This window comes from Danio rerio, chromosome 19, assembly GCF_049306965.1.
Source record: "Danio rerio strain Tuebingen ecotype United States chromosome 19, GRCz12tu, whole genome shotgun sequence".
NCBI lineage: Eukaryota > Metazoa > Chordata > Actinopteri > Cypriniformes > Danionidae > Danio > Danio rerio.
Window position 1 is genome coordinate 13105339 of NC_133194.1, and position 22526 is coordinate 13127864.

At 36.0% G+C, this 22526-nt stretch overlaps 1 protein-coding gene and 1 long non-coding RNA gene across 3 annotated transcripts in view; one reads left to right on the forward strand and one right to left on the reverse strand.

Annotated features, from left to right (window-relative positions):
* Window positions 1-17348, forward strand: part of spag1a (sperm associated antigen 1a) — a 32956-nt gene extending 15608 nt beyond the window's left edge. The window contains exons 5-8 of one of the 2 annotated variants that reach the window (NM_001089406.2): window positions 2417-2558; window positions 5653-5779; window positions 5950-6076; window positions 16595-17348. In NM_001089406.2, coding sequence (NP_001082875.2) covers window positions 2417-2558; window positions 5653-5779; window positions 5950-6076; window positions 16595-16599 — 401 coding nt within the window. In that variant the 3' untranslated portion in view covers window positions 16600-17348. The remainder of the gene's footprint in view (window positions 1-2416; window positions 2559-5652; window positions 5780-5949; window positions 6077-16594) is intronic. The other variant, XM_073930957.1, reaches the window with a different exon arrangement.
* Window positions 1336-21892, reverse strand: LOC137488482 (uncharacterized). The gene is made up of 4 exons (XR_012394940.1): window positions 21653-21892; window positions 20487-20569; window positions 19204-19435; window positions 1336-2209 (listed from the first exon to the last, which is right to left on the reverse strand). It is a non-coding gene; the product is annotated as an uncharacterized lncRNA (long non-coding RNA).
* Window positions 21893-22526: the final 634 nt, after the last annotated feature.

Consider the following 22526-nt stretch of genomic DNA (forward strand, 5'->3'; position numbering starts at 1 on the left):
TTTAAAAAAAAAAAAGATTTTTTTTTAAATTAATTGATGCATCATTTGCATATTTAAATATAACATTTTGTGAAACTTTAAATACAAAATTGCAATTATTAATGTAATGAATCAGCTGGGCTGTGTGGTGATAATTACTAGTAATATCATTTTTATCTTATTTGCTTTAATCTGTCACAAACTAGCTTAACCAGCAAGACTTCCTTGGTCAATCAGTTTCTGCCTGCTGACCATTATTATTACTGGTGAAAAGCATACCTATGCTGACCAGCACAAACTAGTCTGGACCAGCACGAATATCCAAGCTGAGGTTATATAAGAGCATTATGTGTAGTTAACATAATGCATTTCAAAGCAAAAATCCATTCTGAAATAAAGAACTGCAAATTCAGGTCAATGCTTACAAACAGAGCATACTCTGTTATTTATTTTAACATCTTTTATTTTAACAAAGATATCTACTGAGAAACTTTAGTTTGTGTCATGTGATGTTTACGTTCTTTTTTATTGTTTGCAATAATTAAGCAAACATGCTGCCTCTAACAGCATTTGTCAGCATGGATGTACAGCGCTTGATGGCAATCAATAATGTAAAAGCGTAACACAGTCAGCTCTCATCGTAATGGAAGCAGACGAGTCTGGTTTCACTCTGAGCCCACATGATTACGAAGCACACATTTCACCTGATCACATTCACAATGGACAACCTTTGCTCTGCTGTCCTTTGAGCCACATGAGCTCAGATGAATGACAATATGACTTAACTGGAACTGAGAAAAACCAGTGCCAACTTGCCAAGTGTTCTGCTGCTAGTGGGTCAATTACAACAGCACATTTAGGTTTCATAAAATCTAAATGTTGTTATTGTTAAACCCATGTTGGTAACACTTTATAATAACTACACACTATGAACCATTTATTAAGCATTAGAAAATAGTGAATTCATTATCTGTTAAGCATTAACTCTACATTAATAGACGTTAGTAAGCAGTTTATAACTGCAGCTACAAATGCTGTACTATTGACTTATGAGCACATTTATAATGTGCTTAATAAATGTACTTTCATACTTTGTTAATGATTTATTTTTCATCTTATCTTTAAAATATAGTGCCCTTTAAAATAAAATATTAAAATATGAAATATTAAGCTTAACAGAAACTGTAAAACTAAAATAAATAAATAATATGAAAATAAAGACTGAAAATATAAAAAGTCATTTGAAATAATAAATACTATAACAATATATGAATATAAATTTATGGAAACAATAATTGGACCGCCTGAAATTTTTCAGTTAGTGGAGGTTTCTGTAGTTTTTCCCTTCTTATTTTTCAGAAAATGACAGCTGTCAAAAACTCTTAATATCAGATGCCTTAATTTGTTGTGACTGAAATCTTTTTGCAGCATTTTTTCTCCTTATTTTTACTGATGTATTATTTAATTTAATTTAGTCATCATCATTATTATATTTGACATATTATTTTTGACAAACAATAAAAAATAATTGTTGCTGGATCATGACATTGAATTTATTGATTCTGTTTTCTGACAGTTGCATATGTGTTTGAGAGAGATATTAATTTGTCACTTATAGGTTTTGTGTGTGTTATGAAAATTGTATTTATGCATTTAATATTTCTAGGGAAACTATTTAACTTTCGATCCAGGGGGTGCAAATGCAAAACATGCTTTTGACTAATTCTGACACATTGAACAGTACATTTCTGTATTATTAATGTACATTGTCCTTAAAAAAACAAACATGACATTAGGCATGGGATGGTTTAAGATTCTGACAGTATGATAACCTTGGATAAAAATATCAGGGTTTCCAAATATTGAGATTACTGCTCTAAAATATATTCTTTTTAAAAGTCTGAGTAAAAACTAAAACTTTTTTCCCCTTTGAACACAATATATTTTTGTGAGAAATGTTTTAAATTTTTTGAAGCAGTAAACATGTCAGACTAAATAATTCTAGTGAATCATCGACTTCTGCTGTCTTCATTAGTTTTAAAACCCAGATTTCATTACAATTTAAAAAAGAATCTTTGGATATCTTTTCTGCTGGAGATGCTGTTGTCCTAAAAACAAACAAAAAATGTCCTACCTTACCTTAGGAATGGTATAGCAGACAATTTGGCCGTTTTAAAACCTTGACGTTTCCAAACTGTGGTATACCTTGAAAACGGTTATTGTCCCATGCCTACATGACATCAAATGGAATAAATAAGAAAATTTGAGAAGGAAATGTGCTTAGAAATCTAAAAAACATTTTTTGAGAAATATGTTGCAGACATGACATGCAAAGAAAATCTAGGTCAGAGGAATTTAAGTCGACTGGACTATGTGAACTAAAGGACACTGTTTGGTTTTCAGAAATGTAATTGTGCTGTATCTACTTTCTCCACAGCCAGAAAAGCAGAGGCTCGATTCACAATACTGAAACAAGAAGGAAATGAGCTGGTGAAGAACAGCCAGTTTCAAGGTGCCTCGGAAAAATACAGCGAGTGTCTGGCCATCAAACCCAACGAATGTGCCATTTACACCAACAGGTATACACGTGCAATTGATTTGATGAAAACTGCTTCTGTTTACCACATTTTACAAGCTACAAACTGAAACAGCACTCTAAAATAATTAACGTAAAGTGGAAATGTTGGATTTTAAAAGTTGAAATCACATCAATCTTCTGCAAATAAGAAATAATTTTGATGATAGCTGATAAACCTTTAAAGACAGGCCTAAAAATGTCGCAGAAAAGAATTGTGGTTTTTCAACTCATTTGAAATATGTCGTTTGAACAAGCAACCACAGTATTTTTGAGCAAACAACAGTAACAAGCAAAATCACCAAATGACACACAAACTTAATGCAAACTACAGGTGACATAATTATAGCCAGTGTTTCAGCCATTTCAGCATAGTAATTGAATAACAAACCTTCTGCAAAATGAAACATGCTTGTTTTGGTCTGTACTTATTTGAATACATAAAAGAAACAGCGATCATGCACAATTTTACAGTGCACAGCATATATACAAGTATAGCCCATCTTTTAAATTAATATTTTTAATAGGAAGCTATACAATATTATATCTGTGCATATACAGTGAAGTCAGAATTATTAGCCCCCCTGAATTATTAGCTCCCATGTTTATTTTTTTCCCCAATTTTTGTTTAAAGAAGAGCAGATTTTTTTCAACACATTTCTAAACATGATAGTTTTAATAACTCATTTCTAATAACTGATTTATTTTATCTTTGTCATGATGACAGTAAATAATATTTGACTAGATATTTTTCAAGACACTTCTATACAGCTTACAGTGACAATTAAAGACTTAACTAGGTTAATTAGGTTAACAAGGCAGGATAAGGCAGGATAGGGTAATAAGGCAAGTTATTGTATAACAATGGTTTGTTTTGTAGACTATCAAAAAAAATAATTGCTTAAAGAGACTAATAATTTTGACCTTAAAATTGTTTTTAAAAAATTAAAATACGTTTTTATTCCAGCCAAAATAAATCAAATAAGACTTTTTCCAGAAGAAAAAATATTATTAGACTCACTGTGAAAATGTCATGCTCTGTTAAGCATCACTTGGGAAATATTAAAAAAATAAAAAGAAATTCAAAGGGGGGCTAATCATTTTGACCTCAATTGTATATTAGATACAAATATATATTTTTGATTATTCATGTAATTGCCTCTACAATAAATATACTTTTACCAATATTAAACTTGTGATTAAAAAAAAATAAATATTATGTTGAAAATAGTTTACAGCTACAATTTTCTTGTTTTGACACATTAAAGTTTGTCACTAAGAAATAATTACATTTGATTTTATTTTCTTTTAGAAATAATCATTAGTGTTTAGCCCTGTATAAGTCTAAAAATTTCATTCATAATGTTCTTAAAAGGGTCTTAAATTTGACGTGATGAAACCCGCAGGAACCCTGAAAAACTATAGTACACCCAAATTTATGTTATAGAAAAATATTACATATTTAACAAAGAGGAAAAATCAAGAGAAGCAAAAAAATAGAAAATTTGTATTTAAATTTTTAAGGTTGTTTTTGCAATATTAAGCTTGAATGTAATTGTATTATATTTCAATTTCTGAACATGTTTGGTGACTAAAATATTATTTTCATAAATATATCTGTTTAATAAATTTGTTTTGTTTAAATGCACTAAAACACATTGTATATTTACTGATAAATGGATACTAATAATCATTTTCAAAATGGGCTGCACTCAATTATGCTGAGAATGAAAGGGAGTTTGTTTTGGTAACCTTCAATCAAAATCTGAGTATTTGCTTTCCTCTGGAATGACAGTCCTTTTCAGATGACATCAGTTTGACAACTTGGGCAAAATGTGCCACTATTTTTCCCACAGCCGTAAAAACACTTTCATGGAGATTGCTTTTGTTGTTTGAGCGAACTGGAGCGCAAAAAAACGTATTTGTCCTACTCTTCTATTCACTGCTCTCTAAGTTTGACCAACTATGATGACTTCTGCTACTGAGAAACCTGAAAATATTAAAAAGGTCCATTTATGTAAAATGGCTAAAACTTATACTGACATTTAAAGGATTGTGCCAAAGTATAAAGACTTAAAACGGGAGTGAATTGGTATTTTTGGGGCTGCACTGTATTATCATTCTCGCTCTAAATATGCCTGACAAAAAAGAAGAACATTAATGTCCGCATGAAATCAATGCACTTTGTCCTAAGGTAAACAGTTATTCTGTTAGTTAATCCACTGAAAGGTGTTTGTTAAGGTAATCTTTAATCAAAATCTGAGTATTTGCTTCCTTCTTGAATCATTTTGATGGCTTGGGCGAAATACGCTTAGCCACAGACCTCTAACCATTAGTTTGCTGCAAATGAAAGATGAAAAAGAAACGCACCTCAATAAAAATATGTTTTCAGTGAGAAATACGTCATCATACTCAAAATAAAAGTCATGTGGCAGCTTCCAGATTATCTTATTATCTTAACTGAATCAACGTCCCATTTGACAAATGTCCAACGCGCACTGGAAACAGTCTAATAATAACTAATAATAATTGAATTAGACTGCTAAAATTTATGGCATTTGGTGCAAACTATGAAATTGCAAAAATATGCTGCTATACTTGTCTACTGATACCCTTGCTTTTTGTCTTTTTTATTTGTGTTTGTATGTAACTTAAAACCAATAAAAAAAATTTAAAAAAAAATCGCAAAAATAAATGTTGCAGTTCTCTTCTAAAAACACTCGAAGCCATGCACTAAATTAATCATGCTATAAAATGAGGTCATTTGACAATCGTGGTATATACTGCTGATTCAAATGCTGCATAATGCATACTGTTTCATATACATGTATTATACAGTATACACTGCATGGAGTGAAACAGGCACTAGTATTCCATTCTGAGCACAGGTGCAATTTGGTGCTAAATACAAAGTAGCTACAAATCCCGAATAGCTGTACATGTTGTCCTGTCTCCGATTTGATGGAGCCTTCTAGAAAGTGCTGAGGCTGGAGCTACTCAGACGGAGCCATTCAGTCAGCAATTAACTCTGACAACTCCAGCATAAAACAGAGAGTCAGGCCGCATCGCTCAATGAAAACTCTCCCTGTGTTTTCCAGAGCGCTGTGCTTTCTCAAGCTGGAACGTTTCGCAGAAGCCAAACAGGACTGTGATTCTGCACTTCAGATGGAGCCAAAGAACAAGAAAGCGTTTTATAGACGAGCACTGGCACACAAAGGCTTGAAGGTTTGTATTATGTCCTCAGATATTATGCCTGTGTAGTCAAAAGAGAGGTTTTACATTTCAAAATAGCATATGATGGCTTTGTGGTCATTTAAAGTGTGCAGTAAAGCATAGAAATCAACGTGTACTTCCAAACTCAGTGCCGTATTGCAGAGTTTTGTTTTCTCTCACAGGATTACCTGTCAGCCAGCACTGATTTACAGGAAGTACTGCAGTTGGATCCAAATGTGCAGGAGGCCGAGCAGGAGCTGGAGATGGTCACTAACCTGCTAAGAGAAAGTCTATTGGCTAATGCTCAAGGTAAATATTCACAAGCCAATAACGCTCCCAAATACCTTTGATGAAAAGGTAAATGTCGCTAGATGACGTCATGTTCCTTATAGGGCTGCACGATAACAGAAAAACTGCTTTTTGTTTAAAATGTTAATCATGATTAATAATGACAATTCCTTTGTATATGTATAGACATATTTCATGGCTGCTGCATGGAGGGCGCCATAGCGACCAGCGTCTTCCGGTAGAATGCTAAAAAACTTCCGTTTATAGCGTGTACAACTGGTTATTTGCGCTCCGAAAATGGGTTTCAATAACGTTTTTAATGGATAACAGAGTGTTTTTGTGACACACAACTTAGAAATGTGTCTGTTAAAGCCGTTATAATCTGTCACATGTGGTTCAAGCGCATCAGAAATACGAGAAAAACGTTCTCCTAGTTCACGTGTCTGCCGTCAGAAATACAGTGTCTTCCCGTCCTGTCAGCTGTTAGCTCAGCGGCTCTTTAACACACACACTGAGAGAGAGAGAGAGAGAGAGAGAGAGAGAGAGAGAGAGAGAGAGAGAGAGAGAGAGAGAGAGAGAGAGAGAGAGCAAACCTGAGTACTGGCATGAAACTTAACAGGTATGAAAGTCGAGCAATTTACAAAAATGACCAATAAAAGTCTGTTATTGATCCTCTGCTGGCTGATTTGCTGTTTATTCTAATCGCGAGCCGTTTGTGTTTTATTTTGTGTGTTGTTTTTACCAGGGTTTGTGTTTTTCTGTCATTTCGAAATGACACTACCCTATATTTTCACTTTGTCACAGTTATTTAATCAGTGTGTCAGTGGGACAGTACAGGCTACGTGTGTGTGTCAAACATTTTGGTGAATTACATTTGTTTGGGCTGGCTATATATTTGAAATAAAGAGAAAATGTTGACTTTAGCGATGACAAGGCTTCATTTAAACTGCAGAAGATGCCGTCTGACAACGAGGGGAAAATGCCTCACAGCAGCTGTTTTCCATTTTATTAGATCGCATTTCTTTAAATGATCAGTTCAGGAGATGGTGCTGATGGACAACAGTATTAGTTCAAAGAGGATAAAAGCAGGTAAAATAGATTAAAACTATCATTTCAAAGCCGTCCAAATGTGACTGTTTACACGCATCAGCTGCTGACCAAAAGTTCTTAGCATTCTCCTTGCGCATACACGCAAAGCATAATGGGTAATTTTGCGTTCCAAGAAAAAGGTCTATATAATGAACAATGGCATAGCTAAGTGTAATTATTGTAGTAAACTAATAAGTTATAAAGCAGAGTGTCAAGATCAACATGACAGCATCTGCGGTTGGCTCATTCTTCACAGATATTAAGGAAATTAAAAGAATGGCGAGTTAGGTTTATTGTGCATCCCGCGGGTGCAACCAACAAGAGTTGTGCATTTTAATTTAACTTTTTGAGCATTGTGAGCAGTTCAGTGTTAGTTTTTGTTTAAATACCTTGTGATAAAACAGAACAGCACATTCTCTCTGCCTCTTCATTCATAAACAGCGGGACCTGCGGCTGAAGCATGCAGGAGAGACGAATGTACAACATCCTTTGGCTTTTGTATAGGAGTCGAAAGAATATATTAAAGTTGAATGTTCTAACAGTCCTGATAGGTTTAATCTTTTTCTTTTGCAAAATTCCTGTCATTTTTCTTCAGCAAATTAGTATTTGAAGCTGCTTTACTCTTTTAAAACCAAGAGCAGAGCCGGTCAATTGGTGTTTTTCCTTAAGATACACCTTTATGTATGTTTTATTTTGTGTATAGTCTTTAATGTGCTTTTTAATCATTTCATTCTATTCAAAGCAGCACTTTGAATTTATCCTCAAATGTGGCATGAGAGCGATGCATGTCTCGGATGATTGCTTTTTTTGCGTGCGCGCGATCAATTCCTGATTCTTTTGCATAAAGTTATTAATTAAATGACAGGTAATTTAATTACTTTTGATGTGCTAAAATATTTGTTAAGCGAATGTTATTAAAAAAAAATCATATGTACATATTAAAGAGCCCATATTATACATGCAATAGGGTCATATCTTGGTTGTGTCTCCAACAACAGTCTAATATGCATGCAAGGTTAAAAAACACTTTCATGGTCTTATAATGTGCATTTATTTTTACCTAATTATCCCAGCGACTCCCGTATGAATCGTCCAGTGATTCATTTGTTCCCAAACCCCTCCTTAGAGCGAAGCTAATCTGATTGGACCGATGACAGTCTGTTGCGATTGGTCAACTGCCTTCAGTGAGAGAGTGAAATGCCAAACAGCTAATCAGCAATATAAAAGTAATCACATTTCATACACGCTCCATAGTGTAGGTGTGGATTTTAACTGCCAGAGGGTCAATGTTAATACAGACAATGGACTTGAAAATACCGACAACTAACTATTTTATTAGTTAAAAAAGTTTTACTTTTAGTTTTATTATTTATTAGCAAAAACTCCAAAAACAGTTGAGGAGATCTTCTAGCTTGTCTCACTCTGCTCTTTTCACAGACACACACATATTGCCCTCGTCCTTGCGCGCACGCACGCACGCACGCACACGCACACACACACACACACAAACACTTAACTCTCCTACGGACAACAACGCGGGCACACACACACACACACACCTCTGGATGACAGCGCGCGCGCACACACACACACACACACACTACCCTCCTCCACGGAACTCCGTAAACAAAGCAGCACGCGTCGCGTTTTTAACGTGGCTTTGCATGCGATATGAGAATAAAGCGAGTTAACCTCATACAGTACACGCGGTTACAAGTAACAAATCACAACTAAATACATTTGCAAGCTAAAGTCAACGAGGCAACAACTTTAATCGCACTTACACTTGAGAAATAGAGGAAGAAACCCATCCTGACATGTCTATCAGTAAGTTACTCTTTACTGATCCTTCCTTTAACAAACGCCGATGAAGTACTCTTTGTAGCATGTAGTTTCCAGAAGTTTCCAGTAGTTTCCAACTGATTGGCTATAATGCTAAAGTTTCATCTTTGGGTAGAGACTAAATAATATCCATCTGCAGTGTGACTTCAATCGACCGGCATGTTTGTGTGTGTGTGTGTTTGTGGGTGTGGGTTTTTGTGTTAGAGGACGGGGCCGCAGATTTGAAATCTCCCGGGTTTGCGTGTGCACGTGAATAACTTGGTTTCGTTCGTCTGCATGGCGAAACGCCTAATGACTCGTTATCAAGGCGACTCGTTTGAAGCACTATGAGTCGATTCTTTTATAGATGAATCAACAGTTTTAAACACTGAACACTAACAGATTTAGGCCTTAGCTGGATACTTCACTTCACTTAGAGCTGTGTTACACACTACATGGAAGGGCATTTTTAAAAACCCATAATATGGGCTCTTTAAAACTGTAAAATTGAATAAAGTACATGGTCTAATCGGAAATAAAGGAAATTAGCTGTAGCCTAATTTTCATTATTTAATGCATAAAATAGGCTAGTAAATTGAGTTTAATTGATCTGAAACTTTTAAGTGCATTTTTATTTCCTGTAAATAATAAAAGTTGCATCAGATTGATGAAAACAGACCTGAATATCCGCATGAACAGGGCCACAATGACTTTTTTTACATCAAAACAATTGGATAGTCTTCTGTCTGCATGAGTGGCAAACGCGTCAGAAAAAAACTGCTGAATCTTTACAAATAATTGTGTAACTTATAAAACAAATGCATAAAACAAATAAAACAGCAATTTTTTACAGTGTAGGCCTGTTTACAACACTTCAAGCTTTTGACTGCTTTTGACCAAATAGCTTTCATAGTGTAAACGTTAAAGTGCTGTGAATTCAATCAGCAATCCTCTCCCACATTAACTTAAGGTGTTCACACTTGGTTCAGTTCAGTTATAATGAATGCACTAACTGCTCTTTATACTAACTGCTTTTTAGCAGCTTTTGTTATGTCTAAAGTGTCTTACAAATGAGGAAGGCATTTAGCAACTCAAGAGGAAGAGACAATACAAACAAGAAGTGCTACTTATAGGTACTGATATTGCTTAGAGAAATAAAAGTTGGGGAATGGAGGAAAAGGTAAAGACTGTTTTAAACTGAAACTGAAGTTTTGCAATTGAAAATGTAACTGCTGCCATCCAAGTCAACTTGATGCACACTAAATCAAGTTGACTGAGACCACTGAAAATTTAGGTCTTGTCCAGATTCAAACTCTAGAAATATGAACGCAATACAAAAATGGCTAAATTATCAAAAAAAACATGACATGACATCAAATATACCACCATAAAAATGACAGAACAATAAAGAATTCAGGTGTTCAGCCACAATAAGGAAGTTTTGCCCAGCACGTAGCATTGCTTTGGAAGTTTGTATGATTGTTGTGTTGAGATCCATCACTAAATATAAATCATGAAAACTAAAGTGTTAGTGATGCATTTTCTGTTTGTGCTACCCACAGACCTTATTTTAGGTATTAAAACAGACCTCAGCATAATTAACCAAAAAGTGGTAATGTCTTAACTTGTTTTAGAGTTAAACTATGGTCTAAAAATATGTCAGCCCCGCAGAACTAAATTTCTTCAATCGATTTTTTCAACATCACTCTACTAGTATACCCCAGTGGAAGGGCAAATGAAAAGCTGTGAGTGAATTCAAGCACTGAGTGTGCCTCAAGTCCTGCAGATGACATCTTCTGGTGAAGCATGGGAATTTATTCAGAACAAGCATCAAAGCTTATCCTGGACTGTACATTTGTTAAAACAAGAATGAACAAGACAAAAATGTCCTCAACATCAAGGGTTAATAAAAACAAACTATTTTATCATGATAGAAATTACACAATTAGTTTCTTACATAATTTAGTCTTGTTTAAATATAGGACAATGAACAATCCTTAAAAATAGTTTTTAAATACAAGGTAAATTACCCTTTTTTACTATTGTTAATAAGGTAAATAATGCAGGGTTCCACACAATTCCTTCATGTTGTCCCACTCCCAACACAAATCGATTAAGTTAACTTTACAAATTCACGTTCAAGAACTGAACATAAAATACTAAAGTTGTCCCAAATACAAACTTAGAAATTGTGTTGGATCCATGCATTTTCAACAAGAAATTTACACAAAAAAAAATTAATCTTACCTTTGACCAAATTAAATCGGGTAGTTTATTCTTATTTAAAGTGACCTTACTGAATGAATCCGTGTTCTTGAATGAATCAATTGACTAATTGACTAATTAAGTGACTAATTTACGATTCACTGCCATGTAATGGTGTAGTAAAGCTGATCACTGACATTTTTCAAAAAATATTGTAGTGAAATTTAACAGCGATTATGATCAGCCATATTACCTAGTGCACTTTAATCTTAGGTTTAGCAGATTAGTAGTGTTTACTGAGGCAAGGCTCATTATTACTATTACTCATAAATGAACAAATCCTTTGTCCTTAAGAACTAAACTTTGGCCTGTAATTCTTCACTAATGTACACACAGTTGGAAGCTATTTTATTTACTGATGGTGTTCTTCTTCTCCTTTGGAATTATCATATTGTAAAAAGCAGTCAGATTTGCCACACAGATAGAGGACGCTCTGAAATTTAACCACAACAAACGTAAAATCTCTAACCCAGTACCTCTAGTGCCACCACTAGTGCACAATTTCCCTGTTCCATGGATTGGGGAAAAAAAAATCCAAACAAATTATATTCAGACAATGGAGACAAAATTTATTATTATTATAGAAATTGATTTGATTTGTGACAAGAAATCTGTGCAATCTGACTAGAGGTTATACCTTCACAATTCTTTGTTGTGTAAAGACTTTGCACTGCATTCCATTCAGAAGGACTCATCCATGGCCAAATTTTAAAAATATGCTGTTCAACACCAATCATTTTTCCTGCACAAAGAAAAATGAGGCCTGTAGTGTCCATCAGATTTACCCCTCGAAATCCTTATTCAGAAAGGATCTTCAGAGTAGCCATTTTGAGTACTTTGGTTTGGAATGACACTTTGGAACAGCAGCCATAATTTTGAGTTAGATTTTTTTGTTTTTACCCCAAAGTGCCCTTCGAAAAATGATTAATCTGTAGCTTTTTTAGGACAGTGCCACCTAGTGGTCAGGAGATATGAAAAACGATTATTTTTGTTTAAAACTTTGGAACAGTCGAGCCAAAAATAAATGATTGGTTGGTTTAGATTCAGAGTGGCACAATGAGTTGAACACTATCTAGTAGTTTCCATTTCACAGATTAAATATTTTGCTTACAAATGCGAAATTTATGTATGTATTAATTAGGGATGTAACGGTATCAGAATTTCACGGTTCGGTAATACCTCGGTATGAATGTCACGGTACGGTATTTATTGAATCATTTACAGGAAAAAAAAAACTTTTGAAAATACTCCAAAAAAAGTGCCAAAAGTGTCAATGACATACAAATTAGCCATCTATCTGTAAGCTTTGAAACACTAACTTCAATTTTAATAACAAAAAAATATTAAACCATGTAAAAAAATAAAGTTTCAATTTAGTATTGTTGAAAACTCATCACATTCAACATTTAATCACTCACTCACTTAGATAGAGATGGGTTTAAAGGAAAATTATCATATAATTATAATCTGGTAAAAGCTGGTATCTCTGGGCATTTACAATGTCCCCTGCAACAGAAAAAAAACCCTCTCATTTGGTACTGAGGTTTCTGGAACAAGAGAGATATGACTTGGCCCAGGTTGACAGCAGTGGGGTAACATTGTGCATTGTCTTTCCCCCACTTGAGAAGACAAATCATGAGTGAGATAGAGATCTCTTTGCGGTACAAGTCAATGTCTGAATCAATCTGAACAGTGTGCTGTGTTTCTGCAGTCCCCATGACTTTTATTAGTCGTATTCCCCAACTTGCAGGCACGTGCACACATAGGGCTCAACCTGTGCAGTGCACATGCCCTTTTTAGTCTTGGATAGAAAATGCCCTTCCAAAACGATCAAAAGTGCCCCCGCGACGCGACACACCCTCCGTCCAATCCAGCCCTTCAGTAGGCGCGCGACAACACCTCTCTTGAATATGCGCGCTCAACCCCCCTTCGGCGCTTTACAATACGCGCGCCACAACACAGCTGATCAGAACGCGCGCGACAGCACCGCTGATCAGAACGCGCGCGACAGCACCGCTATTCAGCACGCGCGCGGCGACAACACCCGCTTTAGGTTCAATCATTTCCATCTTTTTTTCATCTCCGCTACTAGCAGCACACTCCATTTCCGCATTACTGGATCTGTAGCGACAACAGACCGCAAAGGATTATGGCCACGCCGGGGCTGATGGGAAATGAAGTTTCAGCTACGTCCCGTTCGCTTCATTCGCCTGAGCAAATTTTCTCAGGAGACCTATAGTTTTACCGAGTCATGCGACTTCGGTAATATCGAAAAAAATTAATATTGCGGTATGACGGTATTTACAATACCGTTACATCCCTAGTATTAATATATTGCTAGAAACTCTGTATTGTCTTCAGCACTCAAAGCGTTTCAGATCAGCGCCACCTTGCGGTCAAAAGTCATTATATATTCCTATTTACACCACCAGAGATACGCAGTCTATCTCCGACAACACTAGAGACAGTGATTACTGGCGATCTAATATGGGCATGTCTTGCAACCCAACTAATTTGAGAATCTTTCAACTCTAAGCAAATGAAGCGTAACCGCCAATACTACCAATACTAGCATAAGTAGAGTTCACAATGTTCTCTCAGATCTCGTGACATTCGCCACTATCCGTACCGCGGACCTACTCAGATTGCTGTTTGCCACCGATAAATAGCCACAATGACACATTACATGTTTTTTTTTTCTTGATCATGATTGTAAATGAACATTTTATGACTGCTGATTTTAAGCAGCAAGAAAATCTATTCACTGTCACTGATAATCGTTTATAAATGTTACCCAAACAAACTTAAGATAAGACTTAAATCAACACCCAGGGTGAAAGGCAGCTACAAAGTCACTGTTAGTGTGAATAAGGGTTTACTCTATAATCCAGTTAACTCTAGCTCTCTGATAACAAAGAAACCATATTGCTTTTTTATAATAATTTTTTAGGGATTTTTCACTTTTTTATTGGTCAGAATAGTGGAGATTATGAGAGAGAGAGGAGAAAGATTGGCAAGGGACCCTAAAGCTGGGAATTAAACTCAGGTTGTCGTGAGCACCTCAGTGCTATATGTCATCATACTTTAGTACTAGGCTATTGGCACGACAAGAAACTGAATTGTTTAGATCACTTAAATTCATTTAGTTTTTCAGCTAATTAATTATTTCACTTTTTTGAAGAGCTGGAGCATTTAAACTAAACTGGAGCACATGCTCGAAATAAAGTCATTTAGCATTGATGTGAATAGTAATCAGTGTAATAATAGTAATTAGTAGTAATAATACAATCATCATTCTTACTGTGCGATCACCCTTACCGCACGTCAAAGGTCACTCTGGCCGCCCTGGCAACAGCGCTGTCGGCCTTCAGCTCCAGCAATGAGAATATCAAAATTCACTACACTCATCTCGTATTTAAAGTAGCCGTTGTCGCATATCAGCAAATCACTTACATTCCCGCATAAAAACATGCTTTCTAGCAAGAAAATGTTGCACACTTTTTAGCAAATGAATTTAACAATGGAAGATCAAGTTGTTGCGTGTGGTGTGGTTTGGCTCCACTTATACAATATGTGTACATATGTCTGAAATATTCTGAAAGAGCAGTACTGTTTTGTATTGTTGCATGAGGCTTCCACTTTTTAAAAGAAAAAAAAAAAATATATATATATATATATATACATATATATATATATATATAACGCAATAATCGAACACATGGGAACATCTGATGTCAGAACTAAAGTTCACAAGGCTGTGTTCTCTGGACTCCTCTAAAGTAGTGGACTTCTACATTCCGATTGCTTGTCGACAAACCGCGTCATAGCTCATTACCATAAAATTGACTTGATTGCAACTCTTCTCGACGCCTACACTGGCAGACACGCCACACTGCTCCTTGCTGCCCGGCTACCATTGAAAATGAATGACTTGCAGCTACTTTGATGCTCTTGCCGCTTTCAATGTAAATGTACAGTTTGTAAATGGCCCTGAGTGGTTTTAGAAGGGTGGTCCAGAGTGTTTTTTAAGGCTTGGTTGTGTTTATGTGGTGCAAAGCAATTTGTGCTCATGCTTCATTTGTAAAAATAAATAATAATAATGTTTTTTTGTTCATAAATCTTACTTTGATTATATACAGCTACTCAGCTAACATGAAAACGACTGTCATATTTCCTAGCCCCTCCTAAAGCCCGCCCTCAAGAGGCTGATTGTTTATCTAACATAATGTGCTGTGATTCGCTGATTGGCTCCATGTAACCAGAAATCGCCATGCATGCTTTGCTATTGTGTAACTACACTGTCAGTCAGAGCAGCTGTTAGCCATATCAGTTTGAGCCTGAATCAGACAGAAAATGAAGAGGATACAGTTGGACCCCATGTCTGCTCTCTGAAACAAAATCTAACAAATGTCTTTCAAATATATTCTAAATAGGCATGTGTGAGTAATATGAAACATTTACATATCTCTATGCACACAGAAAGTGGCCGCATAGAAAGACACTGCATCGCTGGTGAAAATTGTGGGTGTTTACAGGGGTTTGAATAATAAATGTGAATTTGTAGCTAAATTGTTATTGGTGCCAAACAGCATTTCCCGTTATTTACACCCTTGTTTACATTCTCGCTACAACATACCATTAACGCTAGACACTATGCATGTAATAGATCAATTTTAACAAATACAAATATTTACAGGTTGTGGCTCACAATCCTCATTATGGTTTGAGCTGCTCCTTCTTTGAGGAGTTTTTAGCTGAATCTAGCACTGAATAGACAGAAATTCATGGAAGCTGTCCTTTGTCAAATGCCAATTATATATTTTTTTATAATTCTCTGGAACATAATTAAAATTAAACTGTAAGCACTTCTCTCTTTGTGTCGTGTCCTTCGGAAGCCCAAATACAGAAAGAGAACAAGCTTTGTGGAAATGGCAGCATTTGGACAACATTTTAGCTTTCTCTGCTATAACATTACAGCGCCTCTGGCCATGCCCCTTTCTCTGCACGTTGTGTATGTACATTACCTTAAGAGTTTATGACTTCATTAACCCGCATGTATTTTTTAGAGTCCCCAAACTTTGTTCGTTGTAGGCTTTGCTTAGCTTACTCTGTAAAAGCCAATGTCTCCTTTTGCAATGAACTATAAGCGTATTACTTTCAGAGATGTTGTGTATGTTCACACGGCTACATTACACATCAACTAAAGTTTGATATGATATTGTAGTTAGCAAAACATTACGTATGTTGTGTGTTAAAGTTTTTTTGTATTTCAAGGCTGTGTATAAGCACAAATCCAGAACTTAATGTCAATAACTGTCTCCACTAAGACATAAATGATACTGACTGGCTGTTTCACCTTTGCAGGTTGACAGCCAAGCAATAAATGATGAGATGAACAGAGATCTGCAGGAAGAACAAACCCTCTTATCATTAAAGCCAGACACAGCGGATCCACCGAGCCTGAGACTCCCAGCTCAGAGATGCCAGCGTCCCACAGCGAGGGTCCATTCATCTCTGTGCAGACCGTCATGCGCCGCAACTAAAGTTTCCCTTCCAGCAAACCCTCATCTCACGTTCTCCTAGGAATATTGTGTCTGATGCAATGCTGACTATGCAAAGCATGCAAAACTGTTCATACTCTCTAACACAGGCTTCAATAGGCACGTGTGAGCATGGCACGGAAGGGAAGCGCGTAATAGGATTTTTTCAGTTATGACGGGATGGTTAATGTGTATATGAGAGAGAATGTGCCTTTCATGAGAAGCTCTGGCTCACGTATTGAGTGATTTAACACTCTCAGATGAAATTGTATAGAAAGATTTTAATTTGCTACATTAAAAATGTCTCATTTCTCAGGATTTAATATATTTTTAATAGCTAGTTCATTGTACTGTGTCGCATGTACCTGTAGCTCATGTAGTTTTTTTTTTTTTGACATCTTTCAGCCTTCAGTTTAACTACCATCTCAATTCGCATAGATAAAACACTATTTCACACTGTATGAATGTACAATAACACAGATGCTGTTTTGTTCTTTCGTTCTTTGGGATGTCAGCAAAAGAAATGTTTCAGGGAAAAAAAATGCATCAGCTAATAAATGGCTTTATAAACTTCTAGGTGAACTATTCTTCCGATTAGTTTATAATTCGTAATTTAATGATGAATATTAAATAAAAGCTCTGTAAATTTCAAGTAAAACAAAGATTAAATGCAAAAAGTATTTTGAACAATTATAAGGTCAAAGTACTCTTGAACAAGAGTCCGCGACTGCTATTTTTTTCACATTGTGACGCAGTTTCTAGAGACACTAAATATTAAATGACACAACAGTGGGTGTGGCCTGTTTTTCTGCTGCGAGTTGAATGGATATAGTAAGGGTCCAATCACGCCCAACACGCTTTTATGTTCCAAAAAAGCAAGGCGCACCACACTGCCTTTTTTGTTGTCAAGAAAAATAGAAGTGCGATATTGTTGAAGTGCGATAAGTGTTGATATTATTATAATTGTAATATTTAATAATATTGTGATATTCACGATTTGTAAAGTCATACAGCTCTGGATAGCTTGAAACAGTGACCTAGTGGTTTAAATTATCCAGACCTGTATGTCTCTCCATCTTTAACATTATCTGTAGTCGCGGCTGGCCGGAAGTGTGATATGCACATTAATATAGCAGCATTTTTTATGACACTGTATAACAATTATCAACATTTTTACAGTACTATAGCAGGCTTGGGTAGGGTAGGTGTTAAAACATACAATTTATTGGGTAATTTAATAGACAACATAAATAATACTCGGTACAACTACTGTTTTTATGTTACTGTGGTGGTTGCATTTAAGATTGGGGTGGGGGTAGACCTTAATAAAATACAATAAATGGGAAATTTCATAAATAATAAAAATAAATCTTGTTAACTTCCGGCCGCAACCGTATCTTATACATATATATATATATTGTGTCTTGTCAACACAAACACTGCTGTCGTCTTAACGGAAACCCTGCCTCTGCTTTCATTTGATTGGAGAATGATTGGTTAAATATGTTTGCCACGCCTAATTTCTAAGATATACATAAGCTGTGTGTCATTTCAGAGGCTACATCCTCCAAAGGATGCAGACTTTAAAGGCGAGTTCTTTAAAGTCTGCACAAGCAGAATCAATCGTTTTGAAATGAGACAATCTAGCCTACAGAGGACAGATCCCGTCACCTAGCAACCATAAAGCCACCTTTCCACTGCACACAACATTCGGACACGACTGTCGGATTACGCCCCCTATTGGCAGTAGCACAGAATTTTCAGTTTTGTCATGCATCATGGAAGCTGTTCACGCAGTGTCCGAAACAAAGGAGCACAAAAGCAAGAGCCTTTATTCTCCGTACGTTCACCATGAGTGCAATACTAGAAACTCATGGACTGCTAAAAATTTTGGAGGGAATATGGAGACAACATAAATATATATATATATTTTTATTACTCATTTATGAAGAGAAATGTTTTTTTCTAAAATTTATATTTTTTTAATAAATTTTTTTCTGATTCAAGAAATTATGAAAAAAAAACTAATATTTCTCATCTCGCACGCACAGACCTGTTTGGACAACACTGGAATACATCAAATCTAGTCAGCCGGTCGCATATGGTCTAGTCGCAGGAGTTCAAATATTTCAGCGTATCCACAGCTCAAATCAGATCCGAATTTTTATGCATACGAAGATGATCGGAACTCAACGCAGCTCTCGGACTACTCCCCACTGGAAATGAATGGCTCCCGATCTGTCGCTAGTCGTGAGCGGGGGAGAGGCGGCTTATGCTGAGTTCAGACTCCATGATTTTCAAAGTAGTCGTGTCACAGATATTTTCACACTGCATGACTATCTGGGCTAGCGTTTGTTTCACATTGCACTTTACAATAGAAGGAATAGCTGACAATTTTCTACAATGGGGTAGAAAATGTACATATTTGCTCACCTGGGTTTGAAGGAAGTAAATGCTGCTCTCTCAATGGCTGTAGCCGATCACAGATGCTTTTTTTCAGTCAAAACTCATTTCGCAGGTCAGCACCAGTGGTGTAGTGGTTAGTGCGTCGACACATGCACTCCGGTGCTCGCGGCGACCCGGGTTCGATTCCGCTTCGCGGTCCTATGCCGATCCTTCCCATCTCTCTGCTCCCCATGCTTTCCTGTCAATACTCTCTACTGTCCTATCAAAAATAAAGGTGAAAACCCCGAAAGAAAAAAAAATAAAATAAAAACTCATTTCACAGGGCATGATTTGAATCGCAGACAGCTCCAGATATTTAGCACGCCAAATATCTCACAGGCATCAGCGACTCTTCTGCGATTCTCTCAGATCGCGTCTTTAATAGTTCATACTGTGTGATTGTCACTCACGTGCATGAGCACTGATTGGCGATTTCTTAAAACCTGTCGGCGAGTCAAAATCAGGGCTGCCATAAGCGTTAATAAAATTTGTAATTACTTTTTTTTCCTCAAAGTGACTTTAAATCTCACATCAAGCAATTTGAAGGCAAAGCAAGGTTTGCAAAAGCTTGAAATATATTTCCTTTGATCCCTACATTTGCACATGAAAATGTATCTTTAAAATCACTCTTTAGTAAGACATGTCATACTCTTCTTGTTTATGAACATGTATTTAGATACCTGAGTAAAATAAAACCTAACTCATACATTTAATCCGGAGTTTTCTTTTAAAACGTCCAGCCGTTATCAGCACCCAATGAATCTTGGGATGTTGGAGGACACAAAGGATCCACCGGTTGAATCCTTCATTAACTGAGAAATGAAGGAAGCATTTTGAGGTTGCATTTGTAGAAGTCTTCGAAATTATTTTAAATGAGACCACGTTCGTCGCACCATGATGACGCAGGGCCCTTTGAATGCATCCTTTGGAGGACGCAGCCTCTGAAATGAGACACACACAGTTATAATCTGACAATTTAACTGAAAAAAGCAGGACGTGCATTTTCAGATTTCAATTAAAGATTATAAGCGCAAACATTTTTTTCTTAGTGACATGGACACGTGAAATTAACTGTTCACAACAAAACTATAAATGTGAGTTAACAAAATCATATGGTTAGTTTTGATTTCTTGGGGACTTTAAAAGCTTAAATTTACTGCAAAAAGTTAATTTGCAGTAAAACACAAAGATTATATAAAGTATTTTGAACAATTATAAGGTTAATGGTTAAATAACATAATAAAACAAATATTCTGTCAATGCTTACTCACCTCAAGAACCAAATTCGTGAGAATCTCTTTCTTCGATTGACACAACACAAATGAAGATAATGTAATTAAAGTCGGAGTTTGTCCTAAAACAGACACAAAAAAAAGATAGAAAAACATGAATCAATATGGTGCGTGTACGTTTTCTTCCTTTCCTTTATTCCGTTTAAAAATGGAAAACAAATTAACAAAACGTACACGGACCCAATATGAACTGACTTAAGATCAAATAAGCAATAGGCCTACATTAAATAAATACTCATTCATTTATTTTCCTTTAGCTTAGTCCTTTTATTTATCAAGGGTCCCTACAGCGTAATGAACTGCCAACTTATCCACTATATGTTTTACACAGCGGATGCCCATCCAGCTGCAACCCAGTACTCGTAAAACAGCCATACACTCTCACATTCACATACACTACGCCCCCCTGCAACGAAATGCACCCACGCATGTACTTTCTTTAGCATTCACAGTCTATATTTAAAAAAAAAAAAATCAAAGGTCCTAATTTAGAGCTGTCCAATCTTAGTTCTGGAGGGTTGGTATCCTGCAAAGTTTGGTTCCAACCCCAATCAGACACACCTGGGCCAGGTAATTAAGCTTGGCTTTCTAGAAACAACCGTGCAAGTGTGTGGCTAGTTGGACTGAAAATCTGCAGGACACCAGCCCTCTAGGACCAGGTTTGGACACCCCTACCCTGATTGAATTAAACGTAAAATGATTGTTATTTTAATGGACAAAGCAAGGACAGGAAGTGAACGCAAAACAAACTAGGTTTACAAATAAATGTAAAACAACAATATTGACTGTAGTGTAGCTTAAATGTAAGGTTTTTTGTGGGTTTAAAACAGACATTTAGGTTACATGGAACACACAATATTGTTGCTGTTGTTTTAATCTAAACCACACATTAAACAATTTACTCTATCTCATCGGTGTTGTATTTGAAGTCTATTAATTTGTTTATCTTCTGTTAGGGAAGGGTTCCATTCATGAAACTCACCCCAGTCACTCATTAGTGGCATAACTCTATCGCCTACTCTATCGCCTCCCGCCACAACACCGTCGTTATATTAATATTACTATAAAATCACATAATCGATCATTAAAATTTACTCAAACATTTAAGTTATAAGGGTATTAAACAATCAGAAGATCAACCATACCTGCTTAACACGTGGTTCTTGCAGAAGCTCAACCGCCAAACCGCCACCAAAATACAAAAAAGCTGCAAAAACTCACCATGAAGCAATAAAAACGCACCTACAAAATGTTATCTATTGCTACTTCCGTGAAATAAAAGTGAACAAGAATGGAAGCTCAATTAGCAACATTATGTTTAAATCAATATGACTGTAGAAAATCTGAGACGTTGCTTCATAAAGGTATCTTTCATCTTTCTACATAATATGCGTTGTTTGCAGCGCCGTTTACTCTTAACCAATCACGCACTGCTGTTGAGTTTATGATTGAAATCAACCAGGAAGTCAAAACTGAGGGGGCACTTTAAATCCATAGGGGGGCACTAGACCTGGTGACTGATTTTGGTCTCTTGTTTCTTTCATTTAGGCTATTTATTCACATTTATTATTACTTTGCATTACTGCCGAAGTTACTGAACTAAGGCAGTAATATAGGCTACGTTAATAGTAATAACAATATATGCAGTTTTGCTATTACGAATTTTATTAACGATGGTAATGCATACCGCTTTTATTAATGCAGACGGATCATTGCTTCAGTGCCAAACGAGTGCTTTAAATCATGTTATTCTCCTTATTTCCGTTTTATTTCAAATAAAAGGCCTATCAATGTTTAAAATTTAAGGTAAAGACGTCAAATTATGCCCACACATGCAAGCTGACCCACAATCAGACTATTCATTTAACCGGTAAATAAATATAGTGAAATCAGCTTAACCGAGTCATCACGCTTCACGTAGCCTATTATCCAACCAACATTAGTGTTAGGGAAAAGCTAAATGTTACAATCTAATGTCATTCAAAACAATCACTTAGTTACATTTTAAGGCATTAGTGT